This window comes from Artemia franciscana, chromosome 8, assembly GCF_032884065.1.
Source record: "Artemia franciscana chromosome 8, ASM3288406v1, whole genome shotgun sequence".
Classification (NCBI taxonomy): domain Eukaryota; kingdom Metazoa; phylum Arthropoda; class Branchiopoda; order Anostraca; family Artemiidae; genus Artemia; species Artemia franciscana.
This window is the reverse complement of record NC_088870.1, coordinates 45,214,346-45,232,294: the sequence shown is the minus strand read 5'-3', so window position 1 is coordinate 45,232,294 and position 17,949 is coordinate 45,214,346. Positions and strand designations below refer to the sequence as shown.

At 34.3% G+C, this 17,949-nt stretch overlaps 1 protein-coding gene across 1 annotated transcript; it reads right to left on the bottom strand.

Moving 5' to 3' along the window:
* Positions 1-5,670: 5,670 nt before the first annotated feature.
* LOC136030481 (homeobox protein MSH-B-like) lies at positions 5,671-17,602 on the bottom strand. The gene is made up of 3 exons (XM_065709497.1): positions 17,119-17,602; positions 9,199-9,458; positions 5,671-6,203 (listed from the first exon to the last, which is right to left on the bottom strand). The coding sequence occupies exons 1-3, from the start codon at positions 17,546-17,548 to the stop codon at positions 5,907-5,909; spliced, it is 987 nt and encodes a 328-aa protein (XP_065565569.1). The 5' UTR covers positions 17,549-17,602; the 3' UTR covers positions 5,671-5,906.
* Positions 17,603-17,949: the final 347 nt, after the last annotated feature.

The window sequence follows — 17,949 nt, the reverse complement described above, 5'->3', positions numbered from 1 at the left end:
TGACGACCTGGATATACAAAGCTTCTTTTAGACTACATTGCTACTTAGCCAAAAAATGATTTTTAGATCACCAGACAACTTATATAATATTTTGATTTAAGTAACTATTTAATAGTAAATAACATAGAAATACTATATTGTAGAACATAACTGTTTAGGTGAACTTAAGAAAAATATTTGAACCCTCCCCCTATTCTCTGTATCCTCCTTCAAAGTTTAAGCTTGGTAACCCAAGAAAATACAGAGATATTGCAGAAACTTTATTTTGATAGCCTTGTATCATATAGTGTCTTCTGACTTGCCTTCAAACTTAGACGTGATCAGATTCTAATTGACAAAGGAACTTATAGCGTGTGATTGTTGAATTACCAGATATACGAAATTTTAAAGTTGATGCCCCATTCAAAGTATGAAGTTCCCCTACACCTCCCGCTTCTGTCTTTACCTTTAGTTTTCGACTCCACTCCCCAAACTGTTCTAGAGTTCCTGCAAATTTGGTGTTTGATAGCCAGGATGTGTTAAAGCTCTTCGATTTCTCATTTCTCCAAGTTGAAGGCCAACGTACACTTTCCCCTCCCCCATACTGGAAAAGAGGTTCCTGAAGGTTTCAACTTGATGCCTAAAACTGGAAAAATTTGCCAGACATTCCAAAATGGGGAAAAATAGCCCCCAAAAGTCAAGGAATTTATTGAAAACTGCACCATTAAATTCAACGTATCAGAGAAATCTGCTGTTGAGATTTCAAACTTCCCTCTGAGAAAATGTGGAATTTAAAAATTTTTTGCCAGGAGAAAGATCACCGGTGCGTGTGGATCTTTTTTTTTCTTTGATCTTCACAGGGGTAATCATATCGAGCAATGGTCATAGAAGACCGGAAGAGGGCTCATTTGAATGGAAATTAAAAGTTCTGGTGTTCTGTTCAGCTGAACAAAACCATTGAAAGACTACTAGCACGCATCTATGCGTCTTTTCCCCCTAAAATTGTCCAATCAAAACTTTGAGATAGCCATTTTGTTCAGCATAGTTGAAAGATCCAATAATTGCATCTCTCTGGGCTATTCGTGCGTGGGCGGGATTATCCACAGGAAAAAATATGCATCGAGGAATTATCACCAGGAGATACTCTCTGTGGGGAGATTTTCTGCGGGGCAAACTTTCCATTGAAGGGGAGATTTCTGGGAAAAAGATCCACACAGGAAGATTCAGCCATTACCTGAAAAGTCATCAAAATAAATAAAAAAATATATTTTTTTCAAATGATAGTTTGATCAATAGAATTTTTTCAGGCTGAATAGTCCGCAAGAAATTTACCCTGGAGAAATTTTCAGTGAAGATGGAACTGTCTAGGGAAGCATTTTCCACTGGAGGACTATGGAGGACTATTGGAGTACGGAGGACTATGGAGGACTATTGGTGGATCGTTACATCGTGGGGAAGGGGACAAGTGCTTAATGTTTAAGAAAGTAAATTTTTACGTCAACTTTTTTTAACCTTTCGTTAGCATTCAGGTAAATATAGGAGGGAGAAAGTAAAAGCTAACATTTTTCGTTTTTTTTGTAAATAACTTCGAAGACCACACTGCCTTTCCATAACAAAAGTATAACAGTTCAAAATAGGGATGAAACCTTTATTTGACAGTGAACAGATACAAAATTTTTAACTGGATATTTCGAACACATATACAATGTTTATCATCAGCATTAAAACTGCTGACTGAAAACGGCTAAACTGCTTTTACTGCTGATGATAGTTTTACTGCTGATGATGAACATTGTATATGTGTTCGAAATATCCAGTTAAAATTTTTTATATCTGTCCACTGTCGATTAACAGGTTTCATCCCTATTTTGATCTGTTATACTTTCTTCATGGAAAGGCAGTGTGGTCTTCGAAGTTATTTACGTCGAGTATATGGGGATAATGTGACCAAGGAGGTGTCTAAGTATATTAACACCCATAAGAGTATTTTTTAGTTTTGGGCTAATCCGAACACATTATGTACATGCAGGTTATCAACAAGACATGTCAGCAATATCTTGTATTAAGTTGAAACTATCAGCTCACGAGAAGGGGTTATTGGAATAGACCAAAAATATACAATATGAATACTATTTTTTTTTTTAAAGAGGCTCAATATGCCGTTCTGACATACTTGAATTAAACCAAAAGACTGGATATTGTGTAATTTTTTCCCCTTGTGCTATTTAGTAGATTGCATTCTGTAGCTGTATTTGTGATATAATCTATGTGTTGTATTTTGTAGATTAGGTAGTAGAATACTCTGTACGGGTTTAGTCACTAAATAAAATCATTCATGTGAATATTATTACTGCTTACGACTAATATACTGCTGCTATCACCAATCCTGCTCCTATTGCTTCTGCTATTACTTCTGCTACTCTGCCAAATACTAATGACAAGGCCATTAGCTAAACTTTAAGAAAAACTTTGAGGGGGTTGTTGAACTGTATCAAAACCCACTACGCACATACAGGCAATTAGTTTAATATACATTAAACTATCAATCCACATTCATTAGTTGTTTTTACAGTGACCTTGTTTGTAATGTTTTTCTTGTGATATTCTGAGAGATAGAAATATTTAGCTCAAAATAAAGATTCTTTCCAGTAAAGCGAAAATTATGTGCTGGTCTTTAGAAGGAATAGAGGGCGTCAGCCCAACGCGACATAGTCTCTGCTTGTTTTGAGTTATTTGTGAAATTACTCAGTTATTTGTTGTTGAAATCCTCGTCTATTTTAGGTTTCATTTATTTATTAATTGTAATCTATGGTAGTTTTACGCTTAAAAAACTATTTGACTTGACTTCTGCTCATTTTTGAAATAATGAAGCACTTTGATTTTTCTTGAAAAACTTATTATGCAGAAAAGTTTTTTTATTAACTAGATGAAAAGCACTTTTTTAACTGAAAGTAAGAAGTAACGTTAAAACTTAAAATGAACAGAACTTATTCCATACATAAAAAAGCAGCCCCCTCCTCAGTACCCCTATCTTCACGCTAAACTTTTTTAGAACTGCTAAGAAAGACTGATTCTAATCAAACGGCCCTTGTGTTTCAGGAGTCGTTCTTTAAGAATTTGAACAAAAGGTAGAACTTTAGCGTAAAGAATGAGGATATTAAAGAGGGACATCCCTTTCCACATGCAGATTAATTTCAATGCGTTTTAATTTTTAGCGTTGCTCCTTACTTTGAGCTGCAAAACATGTTTTTTTAAATTAATTTTTGATCTTTGTTCAAATAATACCAAGAATTCCACTCTCCCTACATTAAAAATTCTCCCTCCACAAGAAGTTCTCCATGGAAAGTTCCTCCAGCGTAAAATCCTCCTCCTAGGAAATTACCCCCGGAAAATTTAATCCTCGCTGCAAATTACCACCATATAACTTATTGCGGACGATTCCACCTGAAAAATTCTGCTTAGCGTGCTGTCATCTGAAAAGAGGGATGATTTTCCAGAAATTGTTTATTTTGTACAATTTTACCCAAGCTTTTTGTATATTTACTTTAGATATTTTCTTTGCTTTTGCAGTGTATCCAAACCAAGTCCTCTTTTACATTTCTTTATCATGCTTCATAAGTACTTTTGAAAAATTTACTAGGCCAATTTCTACATTAATTGTGTGTTATTCTCGTCTTTCAAAAACTTTGATTGTCACCTAATTTGACAAACCACTTCTATTGGCACAATATATTGAAACATTCACTTGCAGCGTCAATTTAGTCAAGTTAAAACGCTGACCGTTCATTACTTGATGGGCATTATACCCCTATTCAAATATTCAACCGTCGGGAAGTTTTTAATATGAAACTGATGTTAAGAAACTGTACCAGAAAACAGATAAATTAATGAAAATGCATTTTTTTAAGCTAATTAGAAAAAACTTCTAAATCAAGTTATTTGTTTTCAAAAATCTCTACAAGACAATGTTATAATTAATATACTTCTATGCACTATTTTCTTAGGCAGCTTAAAATAGAATTTGCATGAAAAGGATTAATTTCGAAAGCCCAGTAAAAAAAAACGAAAAAAAAACAAAAAACGGCCAACCCAGATTATATTGCTAGATTGTGGAAATAGGTAAAAACCAAAATCAATGTCCTTACACGTCAGTTGTTGCCAGACATACAAAAAATATTAACATGGAAAGAGATTGCCGTTAGGTTTCCCATACCGTCCGTCCGTCATACCGTCCCATACCATACCGTATTCTGTTTTAGGTGCTGATATTTCACATGTTGAAATTTTAGGTTTGCCTGTTGACTCCGAGTTAAGTAGGAAGCCATATATTAATAGTGTATGTGTGAAGCTTGGAAATAACATAGGAATTAGTGCAGCATAGATATTGTTCAGTATGGAAAATTCCTATCTTCTCCGTTAAAGATTTTTGGGACAGATCAGTCTCACACACTTCTCATGACTCTTCCTTCGCGCGTGCGCAGTTGACAAATTTTTAGTACATTGGGATGGGAATACCAAGTAATAACTGAAGCTTTTGCTGTGACACAGATGGAAACTTTTCTTTCCGGTCGCTGTAATGTATCCCATTTCTGAACATAATTCTCCATACTGTATAATAATTATGCTGTGGGTGTAAAGCATTCTATAGAATTCATTTGATACTTGGAGCAATATGTTCGATTTATTTTGCTCTTATTCGTTTTAACCTAAATTGTTGTCGACTCATTTTTTTGAATAATTTTAATTTCAATTTAATTCCACTTTGGAGGCACTAGATTAAGCCCTTCGCAATTTAAAATTATTTTCCTTCTTCTGCGTCTTTCCCAGGTAACTTTTCTTAAAAAATTCGTATTGTTTCTTGAATTTCCTTCCCATGGAACTGGCAATTGCCTAAGTTTTTAAATAAGATTAATAATAGTCTTTTGAAATTGCGTGATTACTTATTTTCTTTTGATGTGCTCCCGATTACAGAGCCATCTTCTCGCCTTGCTCGAAATAGACATAAACTACCCTAGATAGTTTTAGAGAGGTCCTGTATTTCTCTACGAAATAGTGCGGTCATTGCGTAGAACCTTTTTTAATCAATTTTTTGTTATAATCTTTCGGTTTGTATTTTAAACAACTATACCCAACGGATAATCACATATTGTTTTCCATCATTTTGTTTTGTTTCGATTGCTCTCCAGGGTCTTGATACAATTCTTTTTGTTTTGTTGTTAGGCGTATTTGTATCTTTTTAGATCTGTTTATTTGTTGTTGCGTGAATGTATGCTATTGTGTACCAAGATTTTTTTTTCTACTTTTTCCTATTTTCTTTTTGTCTGTCGAGACTTTGATTTGGATGGAAGACATATTTATTCTATTTTGTTTTCTTATTAATTTAGGTGTAGTTTCTTCGCCTTTCCGCCAGATACTTATAAATATTTATTAATTTTTATGATTATAATTAATTGTCCAAGCCTGAGAAAAATCCCTGCTTGCCAAAAGGCATAAAAAAGAAAAATAAATGTTTAAATTTATTATCAAAAACATTCTAACGCTTCATCTGCTGTTGTATTTTTGGATACCATTCACCTACCCGTTGCATAATATCATTTGAAGTGGTTGGCTGACAGTTACCGATTGTATTAAAGTATAACGGCTTTAATAGCATCAGCAACAAAATTTATAGATTTCATCAAGAAAGGTAAATATACTAGAAATTATACATGTTTATTATCAATATCACATCCTTTAGAACAACATATTTATATACACGACTTATTTACATTTATTTTCAAAATTGCACAAAAATGATGGGTCCATATATTCGCGAAATCATTTCCAATGACATTTTAACATACCCGTTTTAAGTAACTACGCACGAAAGATTAAAAAAAAAAAAAATATCACAGCTAAAAAGAAAAGCACAACAAAATACTAAGTAATTATCTTGGTAACAGTCCTTGTAAAGGGTTTCCAGAACTACCTCCCGGGAAGAAAGGTGAGGAGTATGTTGAAAAGGGATTACTTCGTTGGTTAAACATCGATGCTGTAATACCCCCAGAATGAGGGTTTGATTGAGTAGATGTTGAAGTAGGACATGCACCTTGATACAAGCCAGGCAGAAGGCCGAAAGGGGGAGGAAGACCAAGTGGTCTGGCAGCAGACATCCTAATTTTTTCTATTTCAGCTTCTTGCAGTCGCTTTGCTTTGGCTCGTCGGTTTTGAAACCAAATTTTAACCTACAAAATGAAAGAGGAAAATAAAGCTTCTGTATTTCATTTAAGGAGATTCTACGAAACAGCGCAGCTAATATTTTTGTTCAACAAGTAAAGCTCTTCAGTATAACTGTTTATTGTTTAGTATTGTTTTTGGTTGTTAATGTAATAAAACAAAATTTATAAGTGCAAAAATATGTTCAGGCTATTTCAGTCTTGTATTTATGGAGTCAAAATTAATAGCCAAAATTATAAAAAAAACTAATCAGGATGATCACTGTGGTGACTTATACATTTCCCTGCTGATCCACCATTTGAGAGGAGCTTGGCAAACCGTTTTGGCAAACATCTCAAATGTTGCCAAACAAGTCAAAAGATATGAAATATTAGTCCTGTGGTGGCGCAGTGGATTTGGTAATACGGGTTGGTTATACGGGACCCAGTATTAGCTTGGCTTGGTAATACGGGACCCAGAGATCGAATCACGCTGCAGGAATGCACTGCAGGGCCGACGCAGGGACCATAGTAGTCAAGAAGCGTCGTTAATTCTTAAATAATAATAAGATATGAAATATTGACTTTTGCTTTTTCTGTTTTTGTAACGAGCAAACTTACATACCTAACTCTGCTTTAGCTTTTCCCATGGCTCAGTTTCATTTCCATAAGACCTCTTACAAAGTAATTATAATATTTCGTCGGAATCTCTAGAAAGCCGACAATTGGCTAATCCCAATCTTTGACAATTTTGACAGGAAAAAATTCAATTCCCAAAAGCAATAGTACCTACGCCTCATACAGCGACAATCCCCACCGCTGAAGTACCCCGCTCAAGTCTATCTCTCACTTCCCACCCAACTAGCCACCACACTGAGAGTAGGCTCAACCTAATCTTGAAAACAAATGAGGGGATTAGTAGAAGTGAAAGAATACCTCCCAACCTAGACCCCCGTTAATATTCATCGGTAAAGATTCTAATTTCTGTCGGTTGTCACTGAGCGGGTATTTGTCATTGCCTCTTGGGATGTTGGAGGGATAAAAACAAAGATAAGCTGACATTCTGACAAGAAAATCCGACTAAGAACCAAAACGCTCAAATTTTTGGTTCACATTTTAGTACCGTTTGAAATCAGTTACAATTATTTAAGGTAATGTTTCATTTCTAGATTCCTAACAGCGACATAAACAAAGGGCAAAATAAGATTTATGAGAGATAAAAATTCATTTACAACAGAAATCTTGGGGGAAAATAGTCTCATTTGCAAGATTTTATTTTGCTCATTTATAATAGGAAATGGTTACCGAAATAGACAGAAAGGAAGGAGGCTATTCAGTATTAAATCTGATTTTTCCTTTCTGTAGATCCTTTTAAACACATAGCCTACTAAAGGTTTTCTTGTTGGGCCGTAAAAACATGCTGATCAAACGAAATTTTAGTTCCATCCTGTGCAGCTAAAATTTGTGCAGCTGAAAATATGCTGGCCAAACGAAATTTTAGCTGCATCCTGTGCAGCTAAAAATATGCTGGTCGAACGAAATTCTAGCTGCATTCTGTGCAGCTAAAAATGTGCTGGTCGAACGAAATTTTAGCTGCATCCTGTGCTCTAAGTTAGGGATGTAATCAGGAAGTGGGTTGGGAGGGCACCCACTCCCAAAAACTGATAAAGAGAAGAGTGCGAAATTTATAATCATTTAATTGATATAAAAAGCTTTTCATTACATGGGGGCAAACTCTCTGAGGTTTTTGCCCCACCCCCCAAAAAAAACAACAAAGATACAGTACACTGATCAAAATTATTTATAGGAGGTTCGTAAAGCTTGATTCTGAACTTTCAGTAAAACATTTTCCACGAAATGATCTTTTCAAACGGTATTTCTTCGACGGATGATTAAAAAACAGAAGCTTCGTTTAAAAAACTTTAAAATTAAAATTCCTTCTAAAAAAGCTTAGGTTATTTATCTACTTTATATTCAGAGTAGTCTTAAAAAACAAAAATAATGGTGTCTAGCTAGACTAGAGATCAATTACTAAAAACGGGTCTATACAGACATCTGAAACACACATTAAACGCAGTGCTGGGCTGAAGAAAGGTAGAGCCAATCATCTAGAACCATCTAGAACCATAGAATATAGAACCATGTTTCTATGACTGCAAATTCTTTTCTTTTTTTAATGAAATTATTTTCAACCCCTCTGTTCAAGTATACAAGGCTTGATAGATCTTCATGTGAACGCCGCAATCCGACTGTGCAAATTTCTTAGAGAATGACCTATGCATTTAACTTACAAGGAATTTTTTCTTTTATCCATCTATTTAGTTAAGGTAAGATAAATCTTAATTAATAAAACTAGTTATAACAACTTCTACTTTTATATTTTTAACACTCACCAATAATTAAATAAATAACACATTCGCGCTGAAGAAAAACCTATGAAAGTTTGCGGTCGTGCAAAAGTCCATGTAACTACTGACCCATCAAATTAATTACTTAATTAAATCAAAATAGTAATAACAGTTATTACGAAATAAAAAAATAACAATAATAACAAATCTATTCTGCAACAAATTCCAAAATGATTTTCAGTGTAAAAATAAAATAAGGTGAATTTTAAAAATGTTAATCAGTAGGCTGACAAAGCTGTTTCTCAACTATCCATTGTTGGCAAAATTGCAGTCCGAAACGCATCAAGAGCTTTCACAAGAAACCTAACCAAAATTATAAATTTTTCCCACACAACTGGGTACTTCTTATTCGAAATACCAAATAAAACTTTTCTTCTTTATTACTGAACCCCTCATCCCCCCAAAAAAGTCTGTATATGTGCCTGCAGGAAGCACAAACTTAAAGGATTTAGAAAGTGGTTCAGGCACTTATGAAACTTTTGTGAAAAGGTCACCTTTTGAAACCTTATGAAGGAGTTGTACAACAACTTTACTACTAAAGTAACATGTAACTAACCAACAAATTTTTAAACAGTAATCATAATGTAAATTAAACGAAATTGAAAAAGTATTCCTACCTGTGTTTCCGTCAGCTGGAGGGAGGCTGAAAATTCGGCTCGTTCGGCAATGGATAAATACTGTTTCTCTCTGAATTTCTTTTCTAATGCCATAAGCTGCTGCGTGGTAAATGGCGTTCTTGGCTTTCTATTGGGCTTGTGTTTTCTCAGCTGACATCTTATTGGTCCAGGTGGCGGGAGTTTAGATAGATCTGCATTAACGCCAAAGCCTGCAGGTAATTTTGCTAAGGCGTGGAGACCAGGAGGGATTTCTCCATTCTCTGAAACAAGATGTTTTTGTTAGTCGTGAAAAATAAAACTACAAAATTTAAGTATATATATATATATATATATATATATATATATATATATATATATATATATATATATATATATATATATATATATATATATATATACCTCTTGATAAGCGAATACAATATATAAAATTTAACATATAATTCAATCAATAATAGAAGCTAGCCTTCTAAATCATGCTGAACCGGAAAACGTTCATCATTTTTTTTTTTAAAGTAGCCTTCAACATATCTATAAAAATTGAATTTACTTCAGTAATTTACTAAGCTCGTTTTACGCTGAACACGCATTTCCATCCAGATTAACTTAGCCAAGACCGCATTATGTCCTAATATCTCGACATTCTTAACCACAATTATAGTCTACTGTGGTATTGTTATTGTATGGTATTAGTTATAAAATAAAAGTTGTCACAAACCATAATATGACGGATGCCAAAACTCATCGCCTTTGTCAAACAATTCGTAATAAAAAACTGTAGTAAGGAGCAACGCAGATCAATAGTAACCGAAACTATAAAACAGAATTTTGATATCAATAGATGCATCGAAACATTCATTTTATCATGCTGATTCAAAATATAAGTTGCTCATGAGTCTGAGTAACACAAGATACGAGCCTAAGAAAATTTCACTGAATTTCAAAAAAGGCAGGAACACACAAAAAAGTCAAAGAATCTCAATGAAAATCATACCATCAGATCCAGTGTATCAGAGGACACTACTGTAGAGGTTTCAAGCTTCTATCTACAAAAACGTAGAATTTTTTTGTTCATTTGTTGTTGTTTTTTTTTTCAATGTTTAATGTATCGGACCAATGCCTAAGAGAAAGGCAGAGTGTTCATTCAAACAGAAATTATAAGTTCTAGTGTCCTTTTCAAGTTACCAAAAAGATTGGTGGACAGCTAGCCTCCTCCCCCTAGCCCTCTTGCTTAAACGTTGTCCGATCAAAATTTTGAAACAACAATTTTTTTCAGCATAGGTGAAATGTCCAGTAACTATACCTATAAATCTTTCGGCCGGCTATTCCATCATCTTAAATTAAAAAAAAAACACCTTTTTTCAACTGAAAGTAAGGGTAACATTAAAACTAAGAGCGAACAGAAATTATTCCGTATGTGAAAGGGGCTACCCCCTCCTCAATATCCCGCTCTTTACTCTCAAGTTTGACTTGTTGTCACAACTCTTTAAGAACAACTCCTGAAACAAAAGGACCCTTTAGTTAGATTAAGAAGCTTTTTAAAGTAGTAAAAAGCTTTTAGTGTAATTTTTTTTTCATTTTATATGATAAAATAGTTGACTGAAAATTTTATTGGAGTAATTTACAGAGTCTAAGTGGAAATCCAAATAGTCAACAAATAGGTATGCAGCCAGGAGCAACAATTCCCACAAATGCAGGGGGCAGGCACAAAAGATAAAAATGTATTTTTTAAAATCCGGGGGGGGGTGAATTTTTATTTATTTTTAACAACAACTAGAATAAATATCCTTATACCTGTGTATATTAGCTAAAATATTCTAAACGGTAAGAGTTGTCTCGACTCTTTTATAGCCATGAGATAACTATGCACAATATAGTCACTAAAATATTTGAAAGCTTTTATGGAAAATTTGCTCTGAATGAAAACGACTTGTAGATAGAACTGGTCATTTCCTTGAGTAATCAACATACTTAAAGCTTTCAAATTATGTTTTATAGATTAATTAAGTATCAGAAGCTAAAATATTATGCAATCAATACTTGAATTTTCCCGCCCCTCCTTGTGTTTTGATCTTTATGGAAATCCTCCTTGGATTTCCATAGAAATCGGCTTTTTACTGTGTTTGTTGAAAAACTGAGAAAATACTAAATCACGCCCCGCCCCTTCTCAACTTCAAAAAGCGTGCATTTCTTTTTGAGGTAACAAAAGTGAATAATAGTTATAACAATGTAGAATGTTTTCAGTACTATCACTTTTTGTAATCCCCAAGACCCTTTTTAAACACTTAAGGTAGAGAAGAAAAGTGCAATTAGAATCACATTTGTTGTGAACTTCCCGGGACAAAGTGATAGATATAGGCTACGCTCTGACAATTTATACATCTATATATATATATAAATAAGTTGTCTGTGTGTCGAGTGACGTCATGTTTGTGTGTCGACTGACGTCATGTTTGTCGACTGACGTCATTATAAGGATTGAGCTGTATGCGTCATGAAGTTATTTGTCGACTGACGTCATGTTTGTCAACTGATGAAATTACATACCGGGACACCGGGACACAAATGACGACCGGGACACAGGGAATATAAATGACGACCGGGAACCTGGGACAAAAAAATACGACGGGACACAGGAAAATAAATCACAACCGGGACACAGGGAATATAAATGACCGGGGCACAGGGACGAATAGAAATTACAGCTACACGGGACACAAATGACGACCGGGACACCGGGACACAGGGATATATAAATGACGACCGGGACACAGGGATTGTTCGAATAGAAATTACAGACCGGGACACCGGGACACAAATGACGACCGGGACACCGGGACACAGGGAATATAAATGACGACCGGAACACTCAAAGAGAAATTACAAACTGGGACACCGGGACAGAAATGACGACCAGGACACAGGGAATATATAATATATACACATCATATATAATAATATATATATATATATATATATATTTTTATATATATATATATATATATATATATATATATATATATATATATATATATATATATATATATATATATATATATATATATATATATATATATATATATATATATATATATATATATATATATATATATATATATATATATATATATATATATATATATATATATATATTCACAGGTGGGACACAGGGACACAACTACAATGGCGCGTAACTAATATGGCGCATAACGACTTACGCGCGCGGGGGGGGGGGCTTGGGTGGGGGACGCGAAGCGCCCCACCAACAGCTAGTATATATATATATATATATATATATATATATATATATATATATATATATATATATATATATATATATATATGTATCTACAGAGAGAAAGAGAGAGAGAGCGTATTCTTATAGCTGTTGGTTAAAGAATAAACAGCAAAAGTATATTCACACGAGGAATTGAAATTGTTGCTGAAATATAGCAGGACAAGCCAGGTTTTACAAGGGAAGTCAATGAGAAATAGGTATAATAACGTGAGCGAAGATGAAATAAGCAGATTGCCTGATTCACACATTGTCCAACTTTTAATTAACTTTGCGTGTTAATTAATTTCATGTAAGCGCTCTGTGTTTAACATAAATCATGGATTTTGAGGAAGTCTGCTGAAGTTTTTGCAGCAATCAAGACAAAACTCTGCTTTGAGATTAGGTGAGCCTTCCGTGCGCAATAAAATACGAAGTTATAATGACTGGATAGCGTGATCTGAGGAATAAATCATTACTAACTAATTACAGAGGCTTTGAAATGAGGCGGGAGCTGATGAAGAAGCAAGAATGTAATAATCAATTTTTGAATAGTCGGTCTAATGTGCAAAAAACTGGTAATCAAAAGATTTTATCTGCATTCTAATGAATATACATAATGCAAAAAAAACTTTAAGATCGCAAACTTTTGGAAACATACAAGAAAAGTATATCAAACAACAGGTATAAAAAAGGGCTTGTAAAAATTTAATTGAGTTTATTAGCAAGACTGTAAGGAGCATTAAGCCCTGATCCCAAAATGTTCATAATTATGTTAATAGTTTTCGAAGTTTGTCTATAATTCGCGTGCTTTTTTGCTGCTCCGAAGAAATTTCTAAAAGTTGATGCCCCCTCTGTTCTACGTATGCGTTAGATTTTTACAAAACTTTATGGCAGGCAAGAATGAATTTTTGGACATAAGTTAAAAATTTTTTGTTTCAGCTTATTAAAGTTCGTTTGCTATAGCTTATTTGGAGGAATATACTTCAGAAAAAAAATCATAGTTTAAAAAAATGGGTACTCTAATTATAAAATAAACCACTGGGAAATGTGACCCGATTCCATTTTAGGATTTCAGATTTTATTATAGTCTATTCTACAATATTGGCTTTTACTGAGGCGTTTGAAAGCGGAAACACAAATTAAATTTGTTTTTTTTCTTCGGTTGACGCAGTTAAATTTGGAGTACCGACTTATTGGTAGAGCACCATTTAAACTTTATTATTTATTTACTACGTGCAGTATAAGGGTGAAATGTTCACTTGCATATGAATTATTATTTAAATGTTAAGTGGTAGGAACGAAAAGTTTCAAGGTGTCAACCAAAATCATCCTAAGATTAATCAAATTACAATATTGAATATTGTTTATACAGAGGCGCCATTTGGACCAAATCTTGGGGTGGGCATGAACTCAATCTTGCCCCCCCCCCCGACTCACTTCGTGTTGTGTAATCATCTAGGAAATGGACATTTGACAGAACTCGAGAATTTTATTATGTATTTTACCTACTTTCAAAGTTTACAATGATTAATAGCAAATAGCATAATTACCCCAAAGGTCGTCAAGTAATTATGCTCTTTGTTTAATAGGCGTGCAGTAATTTCAAATCAATTGGACATAATGGATTATGTTGGACATAATGGATTATTATGGCCGGCAAAGGGCCCTTTGTGGTGGAAGTTTGGGCCCCCTGGTAAACCTGGGGTGGGCATTTGCCCACCCCTGACCCCCCCAAATGGCGCCTATGTGTTTATATAAAAATGCTATGTGGCCTGAATTTTGCCATCCAATATTATGCGAGGAGTCGGTCACACGTAAGTCCGTCTCTTAGTAGATGGTTTCACAGACTAATCCTTAAAAATTTCCCTTTTTCTGTTCTATTATATTTATGTATTTCTTTTTTTTTACTTGTTTAGTAAATTTTTTACATACTCTTGCAAGCTATTCTTTTAGTGTGCTGCTGATTCATTTTTTTGCGTTCGGTTTGGAATAAATCATCGCACCACAGCTACTGTTTAGAAATTCGTCAAAATTTACTTATCTTATCGAGACTCGTCAAGATATTCATCTTATTTTAATATCATGAAAAGAGAAATCACCAATGCTACAGCACAAACACAAAAAAAAAAAAAAAAAAAAAAAAAAAAAAAAAAAAAAAAGAGACAGAAGGAGAAAAGGAAGACTGTTTTCCTAAATTAGTGATTAATATAGACCAGCACTTGAATGAGAAGAATCCTGATGAATTCTTCTGCTAATCGGCCGTCGGGTTTGACAATTTGCTTGCGTAAACTTTGACAACGTTCATTTTTAAAGTGTTGGGTCAAGATTTAGATTTTTAGTTGAATAACAGAAACTGAAAGCTACAGAAACTAAAAAAAAACTACAATATAGACACAAAAAGAGCTACACAAACTTAAAAAGAAACAAATTCTGCTTTGAGAATTGCCACAAGACACTTTTGAACGAGGCTCAAGATTGCCACTCCTTGATATTTTTCCGGGATCTCAGGGTTTCTGTTCTGACCTTGGAATCTTGGGAAAAGTGTATTTATTAAATATTACCTACAAATATATATCTATATACATTGGTATTTTTTTTAAATAGGAAATAATTTTTTCAAACATTGGGATTTTCGCGCAGTAATTTTGGATATTTTTGGATTTCAGTGGCAACCGTGAAGAGGTGGGATGCGGCCTTGTTTAATCATGAACAAGGTAAAGAATACGGTAGCAGATTTTAACAATCCCTACTGGTGGTGCTGGTGTCTGTTAGCTAGGAAGTGCAATGGGGGTGAGGGGCTAGCCACGCTGTGTTTACACATACCCTTCTTGTTTAACCATGACATTTGCTTATTTTATTCCCTCTCGAGTGATATTATTGAAAATTATATTTGCCCGTTTTTAACTTCAAAGAAAAACCCCATAGTCCTTTGGTTACTTGTTAGTATTCTCCAGTCACGGGTGTCAACTCAAAAAATTCAGAGGGAGGACGGAAATGCATTATCTAAAAATCTAGGATAGATAATTTTGTTGTGTTTTCGAATTTTTCAATGAACTCTTAAAAAAAAAGTATTTAGAGCAGGCGATTGACCCCGCCCCTACACTTGATGCGCCAGTACTCAAAGGATTCATAATAGATATCTAGTTGAAACCATAAAAAAGAAAAAAATAGGAAGGTGTTGGGTCGAGTGAAGATTGATTTTGAGTGCTGTATCTTTTGTTATTGAAAACCTCGATTTGTTTCGAGTCAATAAAGGCTTGAACTCGGGTACACTTACAAAAAGTATCATTCCTATTTTTACTTTCCGTAAATTCTAGACCTTAAACAACATATGTTCATTTCTAATAATCCAAAGAGCCTTAAACTGTTTTCAATCAGGAACCTCCCTTGACGAAGGAATCGCGGTGTCATGGTCCTTCTCCAGTTTTGAAGAGGTGTTAATACAACCTTGACTTATTTTTTTTCCTGACAAAAATCGTTGCTGTTAGAGGTAGTCGCTTTTATGTGGTTTAAATTCCCCAAATTTCTGTCAAATTGAGGCTGTAGTACATCCCTTCTTTATCTTCTTTCCGCAATACCGTGTTAACAGAAAAAGTTATATCTAACAACCAAGCTAGCAAACTATTAAGTGAAATATTCTTCAAAGTTGTAAGCTCAGTTCAGACCGAACATATCCATCACAGAGGTGTGCCCAAACACCTTTATAATGAGATTTAGGTAAAGTCAAGATTCAGCTAAGTCAAATTTTAGGTAGTGCCAACATTTTTAAATAATGAAAAATATATTCATAAAACGATATAGTTTAATTCCTGAGCTAGCTAGTGCAAGACATGAAGCACAATTTATATGAACTTTTTTGAAGGGCCGCTTGTGAAGCCTAAATCCCCAAGCGAGCGGGCCTATATATATATATATATATATATATATATATATATATATATATATATATATATATATATATATATATATATATATATATATATATATATATATATATATATATATATATATATATATATTAGAAACTATGTAGGGTATCCCCATAAGTTAGCGATTTGATTTTGAAGGAGGATAGTACAAATTTGATTTCATTTGTGCTGATTTCTATAGGTCTGTTCCGCAAACCATGGTTGTTATAAGAAGTTGTAATATCGCTTGTTTTCTTGTTAGAACTTTACCAAAAGATAGGCTAGTATTTCAACCCTGACACAGATATGAACGGAGCGTGCGCCTGCAAACGAACTTTTCACTGGAGTTTTTGCATGTACATTCAAACTTTTAGACAAAAATTAAATTATACTAATTGATAATCATTGACTAATAAAAATATTGTTTTTACTATACAATGAATTAGCTAGATTTAGGCCTAACGTAAAAAAAACAGTGCTGCCAATTCACGAAAATATAGTATGGGTAAATTTTATTTCCAAAATCTAAGAATGGGGACAATTTCGCCGTTTTTTCGATTTTTTCAATGAAAATAGTAAAAGAGGATATTTTTCTATGAAAATGGAAAAAATAGATATTTTTCAAAATCTGGGGGGGGGGAAGTCAAAAACTAGATGGGGCAAATATCTCCTCTCTCAGATTGCAGATAGTTCTAAAAACTACAGGTTCAACAAAATGAAAATATGAACAGAACTTACTCGCTGCAACCGCAGCTGCTGCTGCTTGCGACCACGCAGCCAATGTTGCTGGGTATCCTGGGCCAAAAGGCCATCCAGGATGAAGAAAAGATGCGCTAGCTGGATATCCGGCACCTATTTGAGGTTTAAGTCCTGCTGGTAGACTAGCAAGTCTCTGATGCAAAGCAGCTAAGTGTATGCCACTTATTTGAGCTGCATCTTCGTTTCTTTCATCATCACATCCATCATCAACATCCACGTCACTATCATGGTCTTCATCAGTACCAGATAGTTCTTCTTTAATACTTTCAATCGGTGATAACCTCTCTTCAGGCTTGTCTTCTTTTTTTGTATCTGCTAAAAGTGAATCAACACTGAAACTTGTAGATTTCTTCAAGTTCTGCGGCGACAGAGTAGGTGTTGTCGCCATTCTGCCACTATCAGCTATCATTCTACACTCTTCTCACTGCTCCGTCAGAAATCCAGAACAATAATGATACTGTTGCAATAAAACCACAATGAATCTAAAACTTGTTAGTGTAGACTCCGCCTTAGGAGAATCACTTATCAGCTCCAAATTGGAGAAGGTTGGCCACTCTGTTGGGAGAACCAATGAAAAGCAGCAATGGTGGCAATCAGCGGCTGTGTAAGTAAGACAAACGATTTCTAGCGCATAGTGTTAGCAAAACGACAATTTATATTGGAATGACGGTCAATTTAAAGCAATAAGCGATTATGCCAAAGCCCACCTTGCCAGGGGAACGTTAATTTCGTAGCTGTGGCTTATAAGCTTTGACTTTATTACTGGGGCGATAATATGTTGGTAGACAAGGAATAAATTGATCGTAATTT